The sequence below is a fragment of the Panthera leo genome, chromosome B1 (assembly GCF_018350215.1).
Source record: "Panthera leo isolate Ple1 chromosome B1, P.leo_Ple1_pat1.1, whole genome shotgun sequence".
In the NCBI taxonomy this organism is placed as follows: domain Eukaryota; kingdom Metazoa; phylum Chordata; class Mammalia; order Carnivora; family Felidae; genus Panthera; species Panthera leo.
Window position 1 is genome coordinate 25,339,801 of NC_056682.1, and position 15,445 is coordinate 25,355,245.

The 15,445-nt window shown below is 39.4% G+C and overlaps 1 protein-coding gene across 1 annotated transcript in view; it reads left to right on the forward strand.

Annotated features, from left to right (window-relative positions):
- DLC1 (DLC1 Rho GTPase activating protein) overlaps nt 1-15,445 on the forward strand; it is a 536,095-nt gene that overhangs the window by 504,046 nt on the left and 16,604 nt on the right. The window contains 3 exon segments of the mRNA XM_042934406.1: nt 1,633-1,704; nt 7,925-8,006; nt 15,104-15,167. Coding sequence (XP_042790340.1) covers nt 1,633-1,704; nt 7,925-8,006; nt 15,104-15,167 — 218 coding nt within the window.

The window sequence follows — 15,445 nt, forward strand, 5'->3', positions numbered from 1 at the left end:
CAATGGAAATACCTCTAAATAGTCAGGAAAAGCGAGTTATTTTTTTTAAACAAACACTTAGCTTTTTTTCTTTCCTTGTCTGTCTTTGAACAGGGTCACAGAGATAGAGGAAAAAAAGTTTCCTTCTTCTTTTAAATAAAACGTCGAGCTTTTATGTTTTTCCAGCAATACAGTTGTCTAGAAAATGTTTATTTTATGATTTTATGTAAAGCTTCTTTAATCCCTTTCTGAGACAAGGTGTGGATATGAATACATGAAAAAAATGTTAACTACAGGTAATTCAAACTGGACAATTCTATATATTCTTCTATTCTGAGCAAACATTGAGGTTCTTATATATGTATGTCACTTTTCCCTCCTGTCCTGAATTCACTCCTGAATCTCATGTTTAATAATGCTGCTTTCATTACTACGCTGAAGAGATTCATGAAAGTAAACTTGGCCATGTCATTTTTTTCCACTCGAGTGCCTTAAATGATTTAGTTTAGGTATTTATTGACTAACTCACCAGGAGATAGCAGGTTGTTTTTTGCTTTGGCGTGCTCTATAAGGACATCCCTACTTGCTTTAAAGAATTTGAGTGTTCTAAATTACCTTTCTTTAAAGGCCAAGGAATTCATGAAATAATAGGAGAAAAACTGCTGTGAAACCGTAAGGTTACTAGACAAAAGTAAGATATGTATGCTTCTCCTAATATGGATTATCCGCCTCCCTCTGGCTCAGAGGAGAGATGCTTAATGAAGATTTGAATCTGGAATAAATCAGTCAATGTTGAGGCATCTATAAATGAGTGAATCGCCTTACATAACTGAGTACTCTAATGGCCTGTGGAAGGTGGGAAGAAGAGTTGAAAGAATATTCTTTGTGCAAGCAGAGAAACTAATGAGTGTGCCCCAGACCTGCTCTGTGAGTCAGTTTTAACTGGATTGTAAGTACGTGCTTGAGTGAGTTTGAACACAGTGTGTCAGGTGCTCTTGGGCTTTCTGTTTATCAATACTATCTACAAGATGTTAACCACAGGGAAGCAGAGCTTTATTAGGCATTTTGGCCTGCCAAGACTGTGGGATTTATGGACTTAATGCCCTCTGGGTCACCCGACAGCCTGGGTCTCTACTGCTGGATGCACCTAAAGGCACATTGCCTCAGCACCTGGACCTTCTCTGCACATCCCATTGTGGGGCAGAAGGTCTGTTCCATTGGGCAGGTTAGTTCTCTTCCAGGGTGTCACGTGTATTTGGTGGCCTTTTGTTGATGTGAAGAGTAAACCAGGTTAGACCATCTGGGCTTAAAAGTATTTAATCCCTCTTGAAACTGCTCATTGTGCCCTGTTTTCCTACTGATTTGTAACCAGAACACAGGAGCAGTACAGAATAGTAACCTACTGTTAAGACCCCATTTTTATTTTTTAAGGAAAGTCAGGTTGTTATGTGCATTTTCTAAAGTCTGAAGAGATGCACAATAATTTAAATCATTTGAATTACGTGGCTTTTATGTATGTGTATATGTTTATTTTGCTTATCCATTGTCAATAGGCCTATTTTGCTTCTATAACAAAATCAGAGTTTGTTAAGGAAGAAAGCATGCTGAGGTCCACATGACTCACACTGCTGTCTTTCTTCTGTTCTATTACAGAAATTGAAGCCAAGGAAGCTTGTGATTGGCTACGGGCAACAGGTTTCCCCCAGTACGCACAGCTTTATGAAGGTGAGCGGGCAATGCCACTTTTTTTTAATTGGCGCAATCATATCCTTGGTTCATGATATTATTGATCTACGATTTAGTTTCAGACATTTTAGTGTTCATTAAAGTAGTTCATTAAGAAAACAGTGTAGCAAGTCATAAGACCCTCATCACTCAAAACAAAAGCTAGGACCATGATGATAATGCAACTAACATCTTCTCCCATTAGGTCCCTCTACTCCCCTTACCCAAAATAACGGTCATCCTGAAACTTCTATTTGTCATTTTCCTTTTGCACTTTCCTAATACATTTTTATAAAGTTGCTTTTACCCTTATAAAAAGGATATTATGCTCTATGTAATCTTGTAGGATTTAATTTTTTTCACTTACTAGTATATTGTTAAGATTCTTCTATACTGTGGGTCCCTCTAGGTCACTTGCTTTGACTGCTGTGTAAATAGCCCGTTGTGTGGGTAGACTGCAGTTTATTCACATTCACTCTCCGATTGGTGGGCATTTCAGCCTTTTCTGTTTTACTTTTATAAACTGTAGTCTTAGGAACATTCTTGTACATCGTAGTACTCTTGTGGTACATCTGCAGTAATCTGTCTTGTCTGTAATACGCAGAAGCAGAATTATTAGGTGATGGAGAATACGTATGTTCACTTTTACAGTGCGGATTTTTCAAATGTGCTTATACTGATTTTCACCCCTACCAGTAATTCTATAAAGATTCTGTCTGTTCACATGCTCTCAACCCTTGATCTTGTCAGACTTTAATTTTTGCCAATCACGTGGATGTATTTTGACTTCAGTTTCCCTGAGCGTGAATGGTAATGTTCGTTTCTTCATATCATCTGGCCATATGCATTTGCTCTTCTGTGGAATGTCTGTTCCCCATTTTTCTCGTGAGTTGATAGCACTTTTCATAATGATTTGTAAGAGCTCTTCATTCATTCTAGTAAGCCTTCATTGGTCATGTGTTGCAGATATATTCCCCCAGGTTGTAATTAGGCTTTTCACTGTTGTTTAAGACTGTCATTTGGTGAATATTATTTTTTATGTGGCATTCACATTTTTAATTAAGAAAAATGGACCTTTAGGGGTGCCTGGGTGGCTTGGTCGGTTAAACATCTGACTTCGGCTCAGGTCATGATCTCGCAGTCTGTGAGTTCGAGCCCCGCATCGGGCTCTGTGCTGACAGCTCAGAGCCTGGAGCCTGTTTCAGATTCTGTGTCTCCCTCTTTCTGACCCTCCCCTGTGCATGCTCTGTCTCTCTCTGTCTCAAAAATAAATAAACGTTTAAAAGAAATTAAAAAAAAAAAAAAAAAGAAAAATGGACCTTTAAAAAAAAAAGAAGATGATGATCTAGGCTAGATTTTTACTCTTTCATTTTGTCACCAGTGCCCTTAGTGGTTACTGGGATGCTGCAGCCCAGGATGAAGGGCTCCTCAGGTGTGGCTCATCCTGAGCTTCCGGTGCCAGGTGTGGGTGGAGCATACGTGCAGGTGGCGAAAGGAATAGGCTGTTCATTTACATGGGATTCTTATCATACTGTACATGTTATCATTTAAAAAGAATTACAGGGGCACCTGGGTGGCTCAGTCGGTTGGGCGTCCAACTTCGGCTCAGGTCATGATCTCGCAGCCTGTGAGTTCAGTCCCGGCGTCGGGCTCTGCGCTGACAGCTCGGAGCCTGGAGCCTGCTTCGGATTCTGTGTCTCTCTCTCTCTCTCTGCCCCTCCCCCACTCATGCTCTCTCTGTCTCTCTCTCTCTCTCTCTGTCAAAAAATAAATAAACATTAAAAAAAAATTTTAAATAATAATAAAAATAAAAAGAATTACAGGTGCGCCTGGGTGGCTCAGTGGGTTAAGCGTCAGACTCTTGATTTCGGCTCAGGTCATGATCTCACAGTCATGAGACTGAGCCCCACATCGGGCTTCACGCTGAGCGTGGAGCCTGCTTAAGATTCTCCCTCTCCCTCTGCCCCTCCCCCACTGGTGCATGCACACACACTCTCTCACTCTCTCTCAAAAAAATAATAGGGGGGTGCCTGGGTAGCTCAGTCGGTTAAGCGTCCCACTTTGGCTCAGGTCATGATCTCCCGGTTCGTGAGTTCGAGCCCCGCATCAGGCTCCATGCTGACAGTGTGGAGCCAGGAGCCTGCTTCAGATTCTGTATTTCCCTCTCTCTCTCTCTGCCCCTCTCCCGCTCATACTCTGTCTCTCTCTCAAAAATAAATATTTAAAATAAATAAATAAATAAATAATAAAAAATTACAGTTGTGAACCAGTGAACTCCATCTGTATGGGTAATTTGCAAGCAAATGTTGGGTGAATAGTGAAGTGATTCCTAAATTGAGAATAAATTAAATGACCAACAGGACTTCTTCCACCTGAAGCATCTTTGTTTCCTCAACTCTGCTGAGACGATGACACTAAATATCTCTCATTCATTCATCCATCATCCATTCAGCTAATCAACAAACCACTATTAATTCTACACCAACAGGGATGCCCAGCACTGTGGTAAATGCTACATATTCTATAAAAATAAAAGCGTCATTCAGACGTCAAAGAGGACTTTTAAGGGATTGCCAGAATCTCAAAAAGCAAACGTAATTTTGGTTGATTTACATTTAGAAAATATATCTTTTTCATCACCTAAGAAGGAAGGGGATGCCATCATGTGACAAAATTTCTAAAAGAGTCAATTGAAATGAAATATTTTCACCAAGGATGTCTGGCTCTTCTCACAATAAATAGTGAGTGTAAAACATGTCTTTTCCTCTAGGGTAATAGGAATCAGACTTCTTACTGGAAAGTGGCATTGGGCTCTCAGGCGGAGCTAGTGGTCACTGGCAACCTTCTTTAACACATGAGCAAAGCCCGTGAGCCCATGCTAAGAGTAGGTATAGTTCGTAAGCTCAGAAGTGCTAGACATGATCAGCAGGTTGCCTTGAAGAGGGATATGGAGTGGGTGGGTGAGAACTCCCCAGAAGGAAATCAGGCAGAGACCATAGAGATCATCTTTATTTCCCTAGCTCACTCAGCTAAAATAATTCATTACCTAATTTACACTACCTGCTCTTGTTCATTGTGGCCCAGACTCAATGTGTGGTATTTTCCCATGAAGCTGAATTCAGAATTATTTTATTGCTAGACTGTGTAAAATATCTTATTATTCCTCCATTGTAGAGATCTCGCATTCCTTCTCCTTTTTTCTCGTTTCTTTCTTTTTTGAAAGGTACTTGGTGAACGTGCATGCTTATTATGGTGGAGTTGCCTATCTGTCCCTTAGAGAGAATTTCTGACCTATTAACATTTAGAGTATCTCGGTCTTTCGTAAGTGCTTGGAGGTAGGGAGGGCTGGGGAGGGACCTCCCTTGTATCGCATCCAATTCACAGCTCCACTGGAGACAGGGAGAGATAATTGCATTAGCAGTGGCAGTAAGGTGGCTGTCCTTTTGTTCTTCTGTTTAGAAATTAAATTTCCTCCAATTATGTTCATTTTTGGTGTTGATTTGCTGCCAAGCAGCACTTTGTGAAGTGTGTGTTTGCTAAGACTCGGTCCCAGTCTCTGTCTTCCTTCTTAACGCGTCCTAAAATTCAGACTGCATTTTCATGGAACATGTTTGGGATCTCTTCACATTTAGAAGTCTTTTGAAGCCTAAGCCTGCTTTTGAGACAGACTGTGTATTGTTCTGGGCTATAATTCCTGCACTACATCCGGCCACTCTGTGCAGGGTGAGTATACACACACTGTGCAGCAACCCACACATTCCTTGTCTTCCTGTTTTGCTTTATTTCGGTCTTTGGCGATTTATACTTCCTGCCCTTAAAGCCAAGCTGGACGATTAAATCCTAACGTGAAGAACTAAGAGCTTCTTCTGTACATTGGTAAATCGTATCTTTTAAAAACCAGTCCTTTCGGAAGAGTCTAGGCAAATAAGAGAAAATCATTTATTTAATTATTTCACTTGTCTTACGTCTAGTCCCTGTGTACTCGAGAATTTTTTTTTTAACAGACTCTTCAAGTTAATTTGCATCGGAAAAGAATCTAAAGTACAGTTCTGGGTACAATGAGTTAGAATTGCTAAAATAACACAGTCATGATCTCCTATACACTTAACAGACATGGGAGCTTTTAATTTACATTTATAGATCTGATGTTCTGCTGTGAAAGTATTAAAAATATATTCTTTAATGTCAGCTCTGTCATTTAATACTTGACGCTCTGGGTGTCTGTTCAAAGTGATATAAAACGCCACAACCTCCAAATAGCTTCATAGTCTACTGTGCTTGTATTTACAATAGTTTACATTCACTATGAGCCTATAGTGTTGGTCTATAAGTTAATGAAGAGATAAATTCCTGCAATGCTCAATTTCATATATTTCTTCGTAAATCTTGGGCTGCTTCATTGGTCTGCCTGCATTATTCAGGGAATAGTATCAATAATCTAACTCTCACTTTCAGAAAAAAGAAGAATAGACTCTATCACTCATTATGTTAGTTTCCAACGTTAAAAAAAAAGATACTCTTTATCATTATCTCTAGCAAACAGATTGTTAAGAATACGGAGCTCCATTCTATAAAACCAGCGACTGGAAGTTGGAAACCATAAAAATGTAACAGTCAGCTGAAGAACTAGGACATTCATTACCAATGACCTGTATCCCCAGAACTCCTGAGGGTGGGTCTATCCCAGTATTGCAGCATTAGCCATTTTAGAGGCCATGGGGTTGGTTTTTGTTTTTTGTGGTTTCCCTCTCCCTCTCTCTCTCTCTCTCTCTCTCTCTCTCTCTCTCTCTCGGTTATGGTAATCATGGTTTCCTGCCTTTCTGACTTATTTCACCTATTCCTGGCCCACAGAGGTGCACAGAAGAACTCATACTTAGCATATCGTGTAAGCATTCTACGGGGAAGACTGAATATACCCTAATAGCTGCAACTCCAAGGAGGATAACTCATTTTTATGTAGTGGCAATTCCAGAACTGTTGTAAATTTCCACAGTGATGCTCCCAGTCATCCTCCCCTCTCCTTGAATGTATTTATCAACAGGGGATAAAAAAGGGAATTCTTCTACTGAGTTGACTTTTTCCCCCCTTTTGCCTTTTCAGTTCTGCTGTAACTCCCAGTAGTCTGAGTACTGAACTCTCCTACAGATTAAGGGATTTGGAATTCTATTGTTCTACACAGCTTGTAGCTGGCCTTTTGTTTTAGGGGGAGTTATATAAACTCCTGAAAAGCCATATGGAAGTGCTAATATTTGTTTAAAAATAGCATATCCTGAATTCTCTTTAGCTTTTGATGTCATGCAAATGGTTAGATTCCATTTACTACCACTTGCCATTGTTCTCTAGGCCTTTCCTTGGCCCAGTTTTCCATGACCTCTTCCCCTGATCAAATGTGAGCACACACACATGGAAAAAAAAAAATACAACCACATTAAAAAGGAGTATCCTTCTGGTATTGATTCTGGCTTACATAATAATTTATAGCAGGGGTCTGTTGCCTGCTGATTTGTTTAAAGGTGGAACAGTGTTTTGAACCACTTATCTTTTGACAAGAACAGATCTTTGAGTCCACAGACCACTTTACATCTAAGCTCCTTTAGGACACCGATGGAATTGTTTTAAGTTGCTTTCTTCTCCCATAGCACTTGATAGGAAATGATGTGTCCTGCACACAGTAGGTGTTCAACAAATTACTTTTTTTCCTCTGCTAAACTGAGCTAGATTGGCAAGAATTCAGGTGTTCCCCAAGTGTCCATCGATGGATGAATGGATAAAGAAGATGATGGAGTATTGACTCAGCAATCAAAAAGAATGCAATCTTGCCATTTGCAACTACGTGGTTGGAACTAGAGGGTATTATGCTAAGCAAAATTAGTCAGAGAGAGACAAATATATGACTTCACTCATATGAGGACTTTAAGATACAGAACAGATAAACACAAGGGAAGGGAAGCAAAAATGATATGAAAACAGGGAGGGAGACAAAACATAAGAGACTCTTAAATATAGAGAACAAACAGAGGGTTGCTGAGGGGGTTGTGGGTGGGGGATGGGCTGAATGGGTAAGGGGCATTAAGGAATCTATTCCTGAAATCATTGTTGCACTATATGCTAACTGACTTGGATGTAAATTTAAAAAATTAAATTAATAAAAAAAAAACAATTACAAACAAAAGAGAATTTAGGTGCCCAATAAACATATGTGTTTTTATTTTTCTTATAGATCTTCTGTTCCCCATTGATATTTCCTTGGTCAAGAGAGAGCATGATTTTTTGGACAGAGATGCCATTGAGGCTTTATGCAGGTAAATGGAAAATGGAAATGCTTTGAGTGTTTTTCTTTCTTTCTTTCTTTCTTTCTTTCTTTCTTTCTTTCTTTCTTTTGTCTGTTTTAAGAATGCAGTATTATCAAGATGGTTTTTGCTCACCTTTGTTGTACTAATCATGTCAGGTGTTTGATTAGTGAATGTTTATATTAATTTACTTCACTGTAAATCATAGGCCTTTCAATTAAAATAAGTAAAATCTTACTGTTTAATATTGCCATGAAATGGTACTATCCTAGGAGGTACTCCAAGAGACCATTCTGTATTCAATACCATATGATTGCTGAAACATATAACATTCAGATGGTTTGAAAACTTGGAACAGTGTTTTTTAAAAGGCAATGTAATTGACTGTAAGGCCCCAGCCAGATACTCTAACAGAATCAAAGCTGTAGTTAAACTGAATGGAAATAACACATTCAGAGGAGTAAAGGAGGGGGTGGGTTACAGCATTGCTAGAGTTAAGAGAACCATTGTTTGAATTCCAGAGAAGCTTCTCTGAACTGTCTTCAGCTTCCCCAGGTACCAAATAGTAACAATAGGATTAAATAAGGTTGTAAAATAACTTGGCACAGCCTTTAACCTACAGTGGACAGGCAGTAAATGAGCACTGATGTGACATGAGAATAAACCTGTCAGAAATCCTTGTTCGTTGTGCTGGTAGATCTTTAGGCTGACTGGCAGCTGGTAGGTTTTAGAAAAGTGGAAGTAATAAAACATGTAACAGACAACGATGGGGCACTGATAATCCTTTCAAACTCCTGATTTTCTATTCATTTTTAAGTTAATTCATCCTTTGCAATTTTCTTCAAAACCTACAAGCTATAAAAGCTGCATCCTGGGGGGAAATTATACGTAGAAAAAATTCACGTATTCATTTTACGTTTAAAATTGAAATAACTTTTCTTTCACTCAGTATTTATTTTAACTTGTAAAAGCATCTTTAAGGTAGAATGACACTCAGTATTTAATTTCCCCTTTTCAGGCAAAGAAAGCAGTACCTCAGTGAAAGTACTGTGTTTTGCCTTTCTTATGTAATGTGGTGTTTCCTTTTTTTTTTTTTTTAAGTTCATTTATTTATTTTGAGAGAGAGAGAGAGAGAGAGCAGGAGAGGGGCAGAAAGAGAGAATCCCAAAGCAGGCTCCACACTGTCGGTGCAGAGGCAGACAAGAGGCTCGATCTCACAAACCATGAGATCATGACCTGAGCTGAAGTCAAGAGGTGGCCACTCAACCGACTGAACCACCCAGGCGCCCCTGTAATGCAGTGTTTTCTGAAGGCGCCCCTGTAATGCAGTGTTTTCTGAAACCGCTAACTCAAACAGTGGTTTTAGGGAAAGATGGGCAGGATGTTTAGAATGGTGTATGAAATAGACTAGTACTCATGGTTTAAGAAAGAGAAAATGCTATATTAACCACAGAAACACTGTCGCTTTTCAAATCCAATTAAACGGCTGCTTAGAAACGTCCAGGGTACGCACACATTTTCTGAAAGCAGCCGAATCCCAAGTCCTGCACTGTAGTATGTAATACCATAGCTATGTCATTGGCAATGAAAAAATGTCACTAATGCAGTTTGGGAGGGAAGAAGTCAACATCTGGAATATAAACTACTCCAGACATTTTTAAAATGTTTTAATGCTTAGCTATGGGGTAGAATTAATTTATTTTTCAATTCATCATTGGTGATAACGCATATAAATGAGGTCACTCCTAAGATGAATCCTAGGAAATATTTACACACTGAGTCAGATTACCCATTTCACACATTTTACGCCACTTAGTAAGTGGGCTCTCTAAGCAGCAGCAACAGCTTAGGAATTTCTGGGTCATAAAAATTTCACTGCAACATTGCAGCCCAAAGGGGTCATGATTATATTCTTGAATACTTTTTTTTTTTTTTAATATCAGTTTGAAATGTAATTGCCCAGCTCTGAGGGGAAGGTCGTCCTCTGCACTTTGTGATTTCCACTGGCTCTCTCTGTTCTGTTGGAGAAGCCACCACCCTTTGAAGGGAATAAATCTGTGTTGCTGAATCTTTTGTGAAAAAAGCCTCGAAACAGCTGGACCAGCTAGACCTTGATCTGTATTTGGACTCTGCAGTGTATTCTGATTGGTTTCCATTTTCTTAGATGCAGAGAATATCGTCTCAAAGGTTAAGTGTGAGGAGGCAGTGAGGTAATGAGTGTGAACCTGCTTTAAAAAATACTAGGCCCAAATCAGAGGCCCACATTTGAGTATGTGGAAGAAGTCTTGAGGTTGAGTTTTCTTTCAAAACAAATGCTTCAGAATTCACATAACAGTCATCACCTTGTTTTAATGGAAAACCCAAGGGCTCTTGTCCACATGTTCACATAGGCTCCTCAAGGCAAATGATTCTCTTTCAGGAGGCCTAAACAAGTGTTCTGAAGAAAACGATGGGGGCATCTTCTTTTGAAGTGCACGACAGGTTGTGAGTTGTCAGCAAAGTAGTTGGGGGTACCTGTTTTACTAATTATGTGACATTTGTCTCATTAACGAGACTAGCCTCTTCCACATAGTTTCTCAGCCCATGGAATTCAAGGGCCAGTGAATCACGAAGCTGTTGCATAGTTTGGAAGTTTGCCTTGTGATTTGCCAAGTTCTCTCCAGACTGACAGACTTCTTATTGTAGACTTCCATCTTTTGCCTTGTTGAAATATTTTTGAGAAGTTGATTTTAAATACGTATGGTAGGGGCGTCTGGGTGGGTTAGTCAGCTGAGTGTGTCCGACTTTGGCTTAGGTCATGATCTCACTGTTCCTGAGTTCGAGCCTTGCATCGGGCTCTGCTGACAGCTCAGAGCCTGGAGCCTGCTTCGGATTCTGTGTCTCCCTCTCTCTCCCTCCCCTGCTCGTGCTCTCTCTCTCTCTTTCTCTCTTTCAAAAATAACAATAAAATATATATTTAATGTTTTATTTATATATATATATAAATATATATATGGTAATATGGTTACAGAAACTCAGTTGAAAAGTTTTACTTCATAAAATAGTAAATATTTTAACATTTTTATCTTAAATAAAACCTTTTTAAAAATGTTTACTTTGAGAGAAAGAGAGAGCACGCATGCAAGAGGAGGAGGGGCAGAGAGAGGAGAGAGAGAATGCACCTGCTGACAGGGCAGAGCCCCACGATGTGGGGCTCGATCTCATGAACCTCAAGATCATGACCTGAGCCGAAATCAAGAGTCACATGCTCAACTGACTGAGCCACCCAGCACCCCTTAAATAAAACCTTTTAAAGTTTGTTTTAAATAAAATAATCTTTACATGGTTTCTCATTCCTACCACCACCCCAAACACACACACAATACACACACACACACACACACACACACACACACACACACACACACACACGGATGTTACAACTGCTCCCAGGTACACACTGGTGTTCTGCTTTAAGATTTATTATAAACATTCTTATACCTATGACATTGCTGATCTCTTAGCAGAGTCTACTTAAGAGTAGAAGACTTGTACGTTTAATGTTTTCCTGAAAATCATGATAATACTATCTTAATATAAAGTCTGGTAGTGACCAAAAGTTACAATTAAGGAACTACCATGTTTTTTGGATATGGGTTGCTCACCAACATTCTTGCACTTAAATTTGCAAGGGATTTTTGTATTTGTTTCCTTGGAGAGATTGGCTTTTGCCCCAGTCCTGCTAGTTTTGCTGTATAATCCAGTCTCAATGATAAGGCCAAGATCGTGGGAGAGTCACATTCAATATTAATACTGGGGGAGTGGTTTGCTTGCCTTGAAGCATATATAGATAATAATGCAAACTGTGACCTACCATTAGCATACCTCTTCTGACAGGAGTTTTGTCTCCCTAGCATCTGAGAAATATCCCATATCACTGTTTTCCTTTGGAGTTAACGACTGACTCCTCCTGTAAACACACCAAAGAATTATGTAAATAAGGTGATAATCGTATCATGATAAGTACATACCCACACCATCATCTTCAGTGTGCACTTTGTTGTAAAACAGCCCTGGAAATGCCTGAACTGTGTAAAGCAGCCTGCCGCATAACAGATTTCAACTCTGTCACTGTTTCTGCTCTATTAAAAGGGAAGCACGTAAATTTTTAAAGCAATTGCACTGATTCCCAGAAAGTGTCTTTAAGAATCACAACAGTTTTTATTTGTCACGTCTTATTTGGAAAACTGTTCCTTTTTCTTTCCTCACATGTATCTTCTCTTGTACTCTTCCCTGTTTTCGTTCTGAATACGAGGCCCCAATGCCCTCCTGCCACGCTTTTATCAGGGTGCTTGCGGCTGGCTCCCTGCAGCAAAACTCGTGAAGCTTTGATGGCCCATCTTGTCCCCCCTCCCCCTTCAGAGCAGGGAACAAGTTGCCCAGCAGATAAGACCGACACGTTCCTGTGGAGCTGGGCCCTGTGAGGGCCCTGGGGGGCTGCAGCCACCACGCCTTCTGGCCAGATGGTGTGTGATACCAATGTGCTGCCATTCATTTGAGGAATCATGCTTAGGGCATAAGCTGCTCCTGGATATTAGCATCATTAAGACTAATTTTAGAAAAGAATGCAGGAGATACTGTTTTTTGAACGTTAGAGCCACCATGTTTTATTCTTGTGGCCTTGAACAAGATTCATGACCTCTCTAAACCCCCTTTCCTTAACTGTAAAAGGAAGGAAAATAGTAATATATATAATATATATATTATATTATATATTATATATTATATATTTATTATATAATATAATATATATATAACATATTATATATATATACCATATATATATACCATATATATATATAATATATATATATACCATAAAGTTGTATAGTAATATATATATATACATATATATATATATATACACACACCATAAAGTTGTTGTGGAGACCAAAATGAAATAACACATATGAGGTGCCGGGCATGGAGCCTGACCCAGAGCGAGCCCCAGTTCATCTCGCTACAACCTTTTCATGTCAATATTGTCTGAGTAGCTACAGTCTCACCAGTGGGCATTCTTTGGAGGTCCTGGGAACAGATGAATTTTACAGAAACCTCAAGGAATAACTTCCAGGCTTCAAAATTGAAATGTCATTAGCTTGGTGCTACCAACATAAAAAAAGATAATGTTGACCTTTATAAAAGTTGCCTCCTGGGTCTTTTTTGTTGGACTCAAATCTGGAGTTTGTGAACTAGGCCCCTCCCCCCTGCCACAGGCTTCCATGCCTAGTAAACCTGGTTATAAACACCACTCAACCATTAAAGCCCAAATGAACTCAAGTGGGTATTTGATTACAGGTTTGATTAATGAAACCCAGACCTAAGACTAAGTGTAACCATTCCGGATTCTTTAAATCTTGAAAACATTTAAGAACTAAAACACACTGTGGGTATCAGTCACGTAAGTAAGGCTGGCCCCTTGGGGACGGACCTTAGAGCTACTCATTTTAAAGTTTGGGCTTTTTCTTAGTTATTTGTTTTCTTTCCCTCCCCATCGACAGAGAGAATTTTTCTGAACATAGGCAACATAGGCGTCCTGAGTTATCTTTGTTTATTCTATAAACAGGCTACCACGTAATCTATGAAATCAAAGGCAGTCTTATCAGCAGGCAAAAATACTTTCTATCCTCCTGCATCAAGTTGTTAGACAAGCTGCAAGAACAGAATCGGGGAGATAAAGCCTTGAAGCAGTCTTATGGTCAGTTTGAATTTGTGTGAATTAAATGCTCTTTTCCTATGAAAACAGAAGAATTGCAATTGTAGGAAAAAACGGGTAGCTGACCGTGGAAGACAGATTCGTTAAAGGCTTATTTGAGGAAGACCAAGTGATGGTCATCTGGAAGCTGTCAGAGAGGGCTGTCATTCACACTTTCACATACCATGTATTCCTGCATATGTAAAGGGTTTCTTTTCTCAGCTATTTCATTATTTCCCGATGAGGAACTTTGTTTCGGGGGACTTTGTGGGGGGGGGGGGGGGGGAGGGGTTGTTTGGTTGTTTTGTTTTGTTTTAGTATTTTTCAGGAAACCTGAATTATTTCCCTAATTATAAATTGACATGTTACTCCTTGACAGTGGTAAAAAACAAAAGTACCCAAAGTAAAAATATGACCCTGTTCCAAACAAGAATCTGATCAAGTTCTTCTTCTTGCTTGAACTCTAAAGACTTTGACCCTCGAGGCTGCTGTATAAAAATTTTTTCAGTAATTGCACTATTGCTACGACTGTACCCAACATTATCCTGTCCTATACAGGACGTTGTAAAAAGAATTGGGTCTTAGAGAGGCACCAGTTTCCTTTCTGTCCAAGAACTCATTACATTTTTGAACAGAGTGTCTAAGATTATTATTTATTGCAGATAACTAAAAATTGGTTTATTTCCATCTTTGGATTTTTATTTGAGATAGAATTTACCATTTATTTTACCAAGAACTCTGCTTGGTTCCTTGCTGCTGTTCCCATTTCTAAGGAGACTTCAGTGGCTCTTATTTCTTGGCACTGTGTGGAGCTACCCAATGGCCCAACCTAGGTGCTCTAGGAAGAATAAAATCCCTCATTGAGAGTTGTTTGTTCCACGAAGAATAAGAAATACTGGATAGTGCCATAGCAATGTGTCACTTTACTGTAAAATAGCAATAATCAATTTAAATGAAGAAAGGTAGGGGCGCCTGGGTGGCTCAGTTGGTTAAGCATCCGACTTCAGCTCAGGTCACGATCTCACAGCTCGTGGGTTCGAGCCCCACATCGGGTTCTGTGCTGACAGGTCAGAGCCTGGAGCCTGCTTCAGATTCTGCGTCTCCCTTTCTCTTTGTCCCGCACCAGCTTGCACTCTGTCTCTCTCTCTTAAAAAATAAATAAACATTAAAAAAAGTTTAAAAAAAAAATAAATGAAGAAAGGTGTAAAGGTATTTTTAAACTGTTCACTTCTTAAAGAAGTTTCTAATACTCTTCTAAATTAAAATTTTTTATAGAATAAAGAAGCTCATTAAGCATGTCACCTGTTTGGAAAAAATACTTATCTACCCATCATTGGTTTCCTATCTTTACTAATATTACTTCTTTGCTCTGTAGGCGTCTCAATACTTTAAACAAATGTGCGGTGATGAAGCTGGAAATTAGTCCTCATCGGAAGAGAGTGAGTATATACGATATATAATAGGATGGGAGGAAAGGGGGCAGACCAAAAACTGTGTGTTTTGTAACAGGTTTTATCTCTCAGACTCTTATTACTTCCTTATTCCAAAAACATCTGCATTTTTTTTAATTTTTTTTTTAACGTTTATTTATTTTTGAGACAGAGAGAGACAGAGCATGAACGGGGGAGGGTCAGAGAGAGAGGAGACACAGAATCTGAAACAAGCTCCAGGCTCTGAGCAGTCAGCACAGAGCCCGACGCGGGCGGGGCTCGAACTC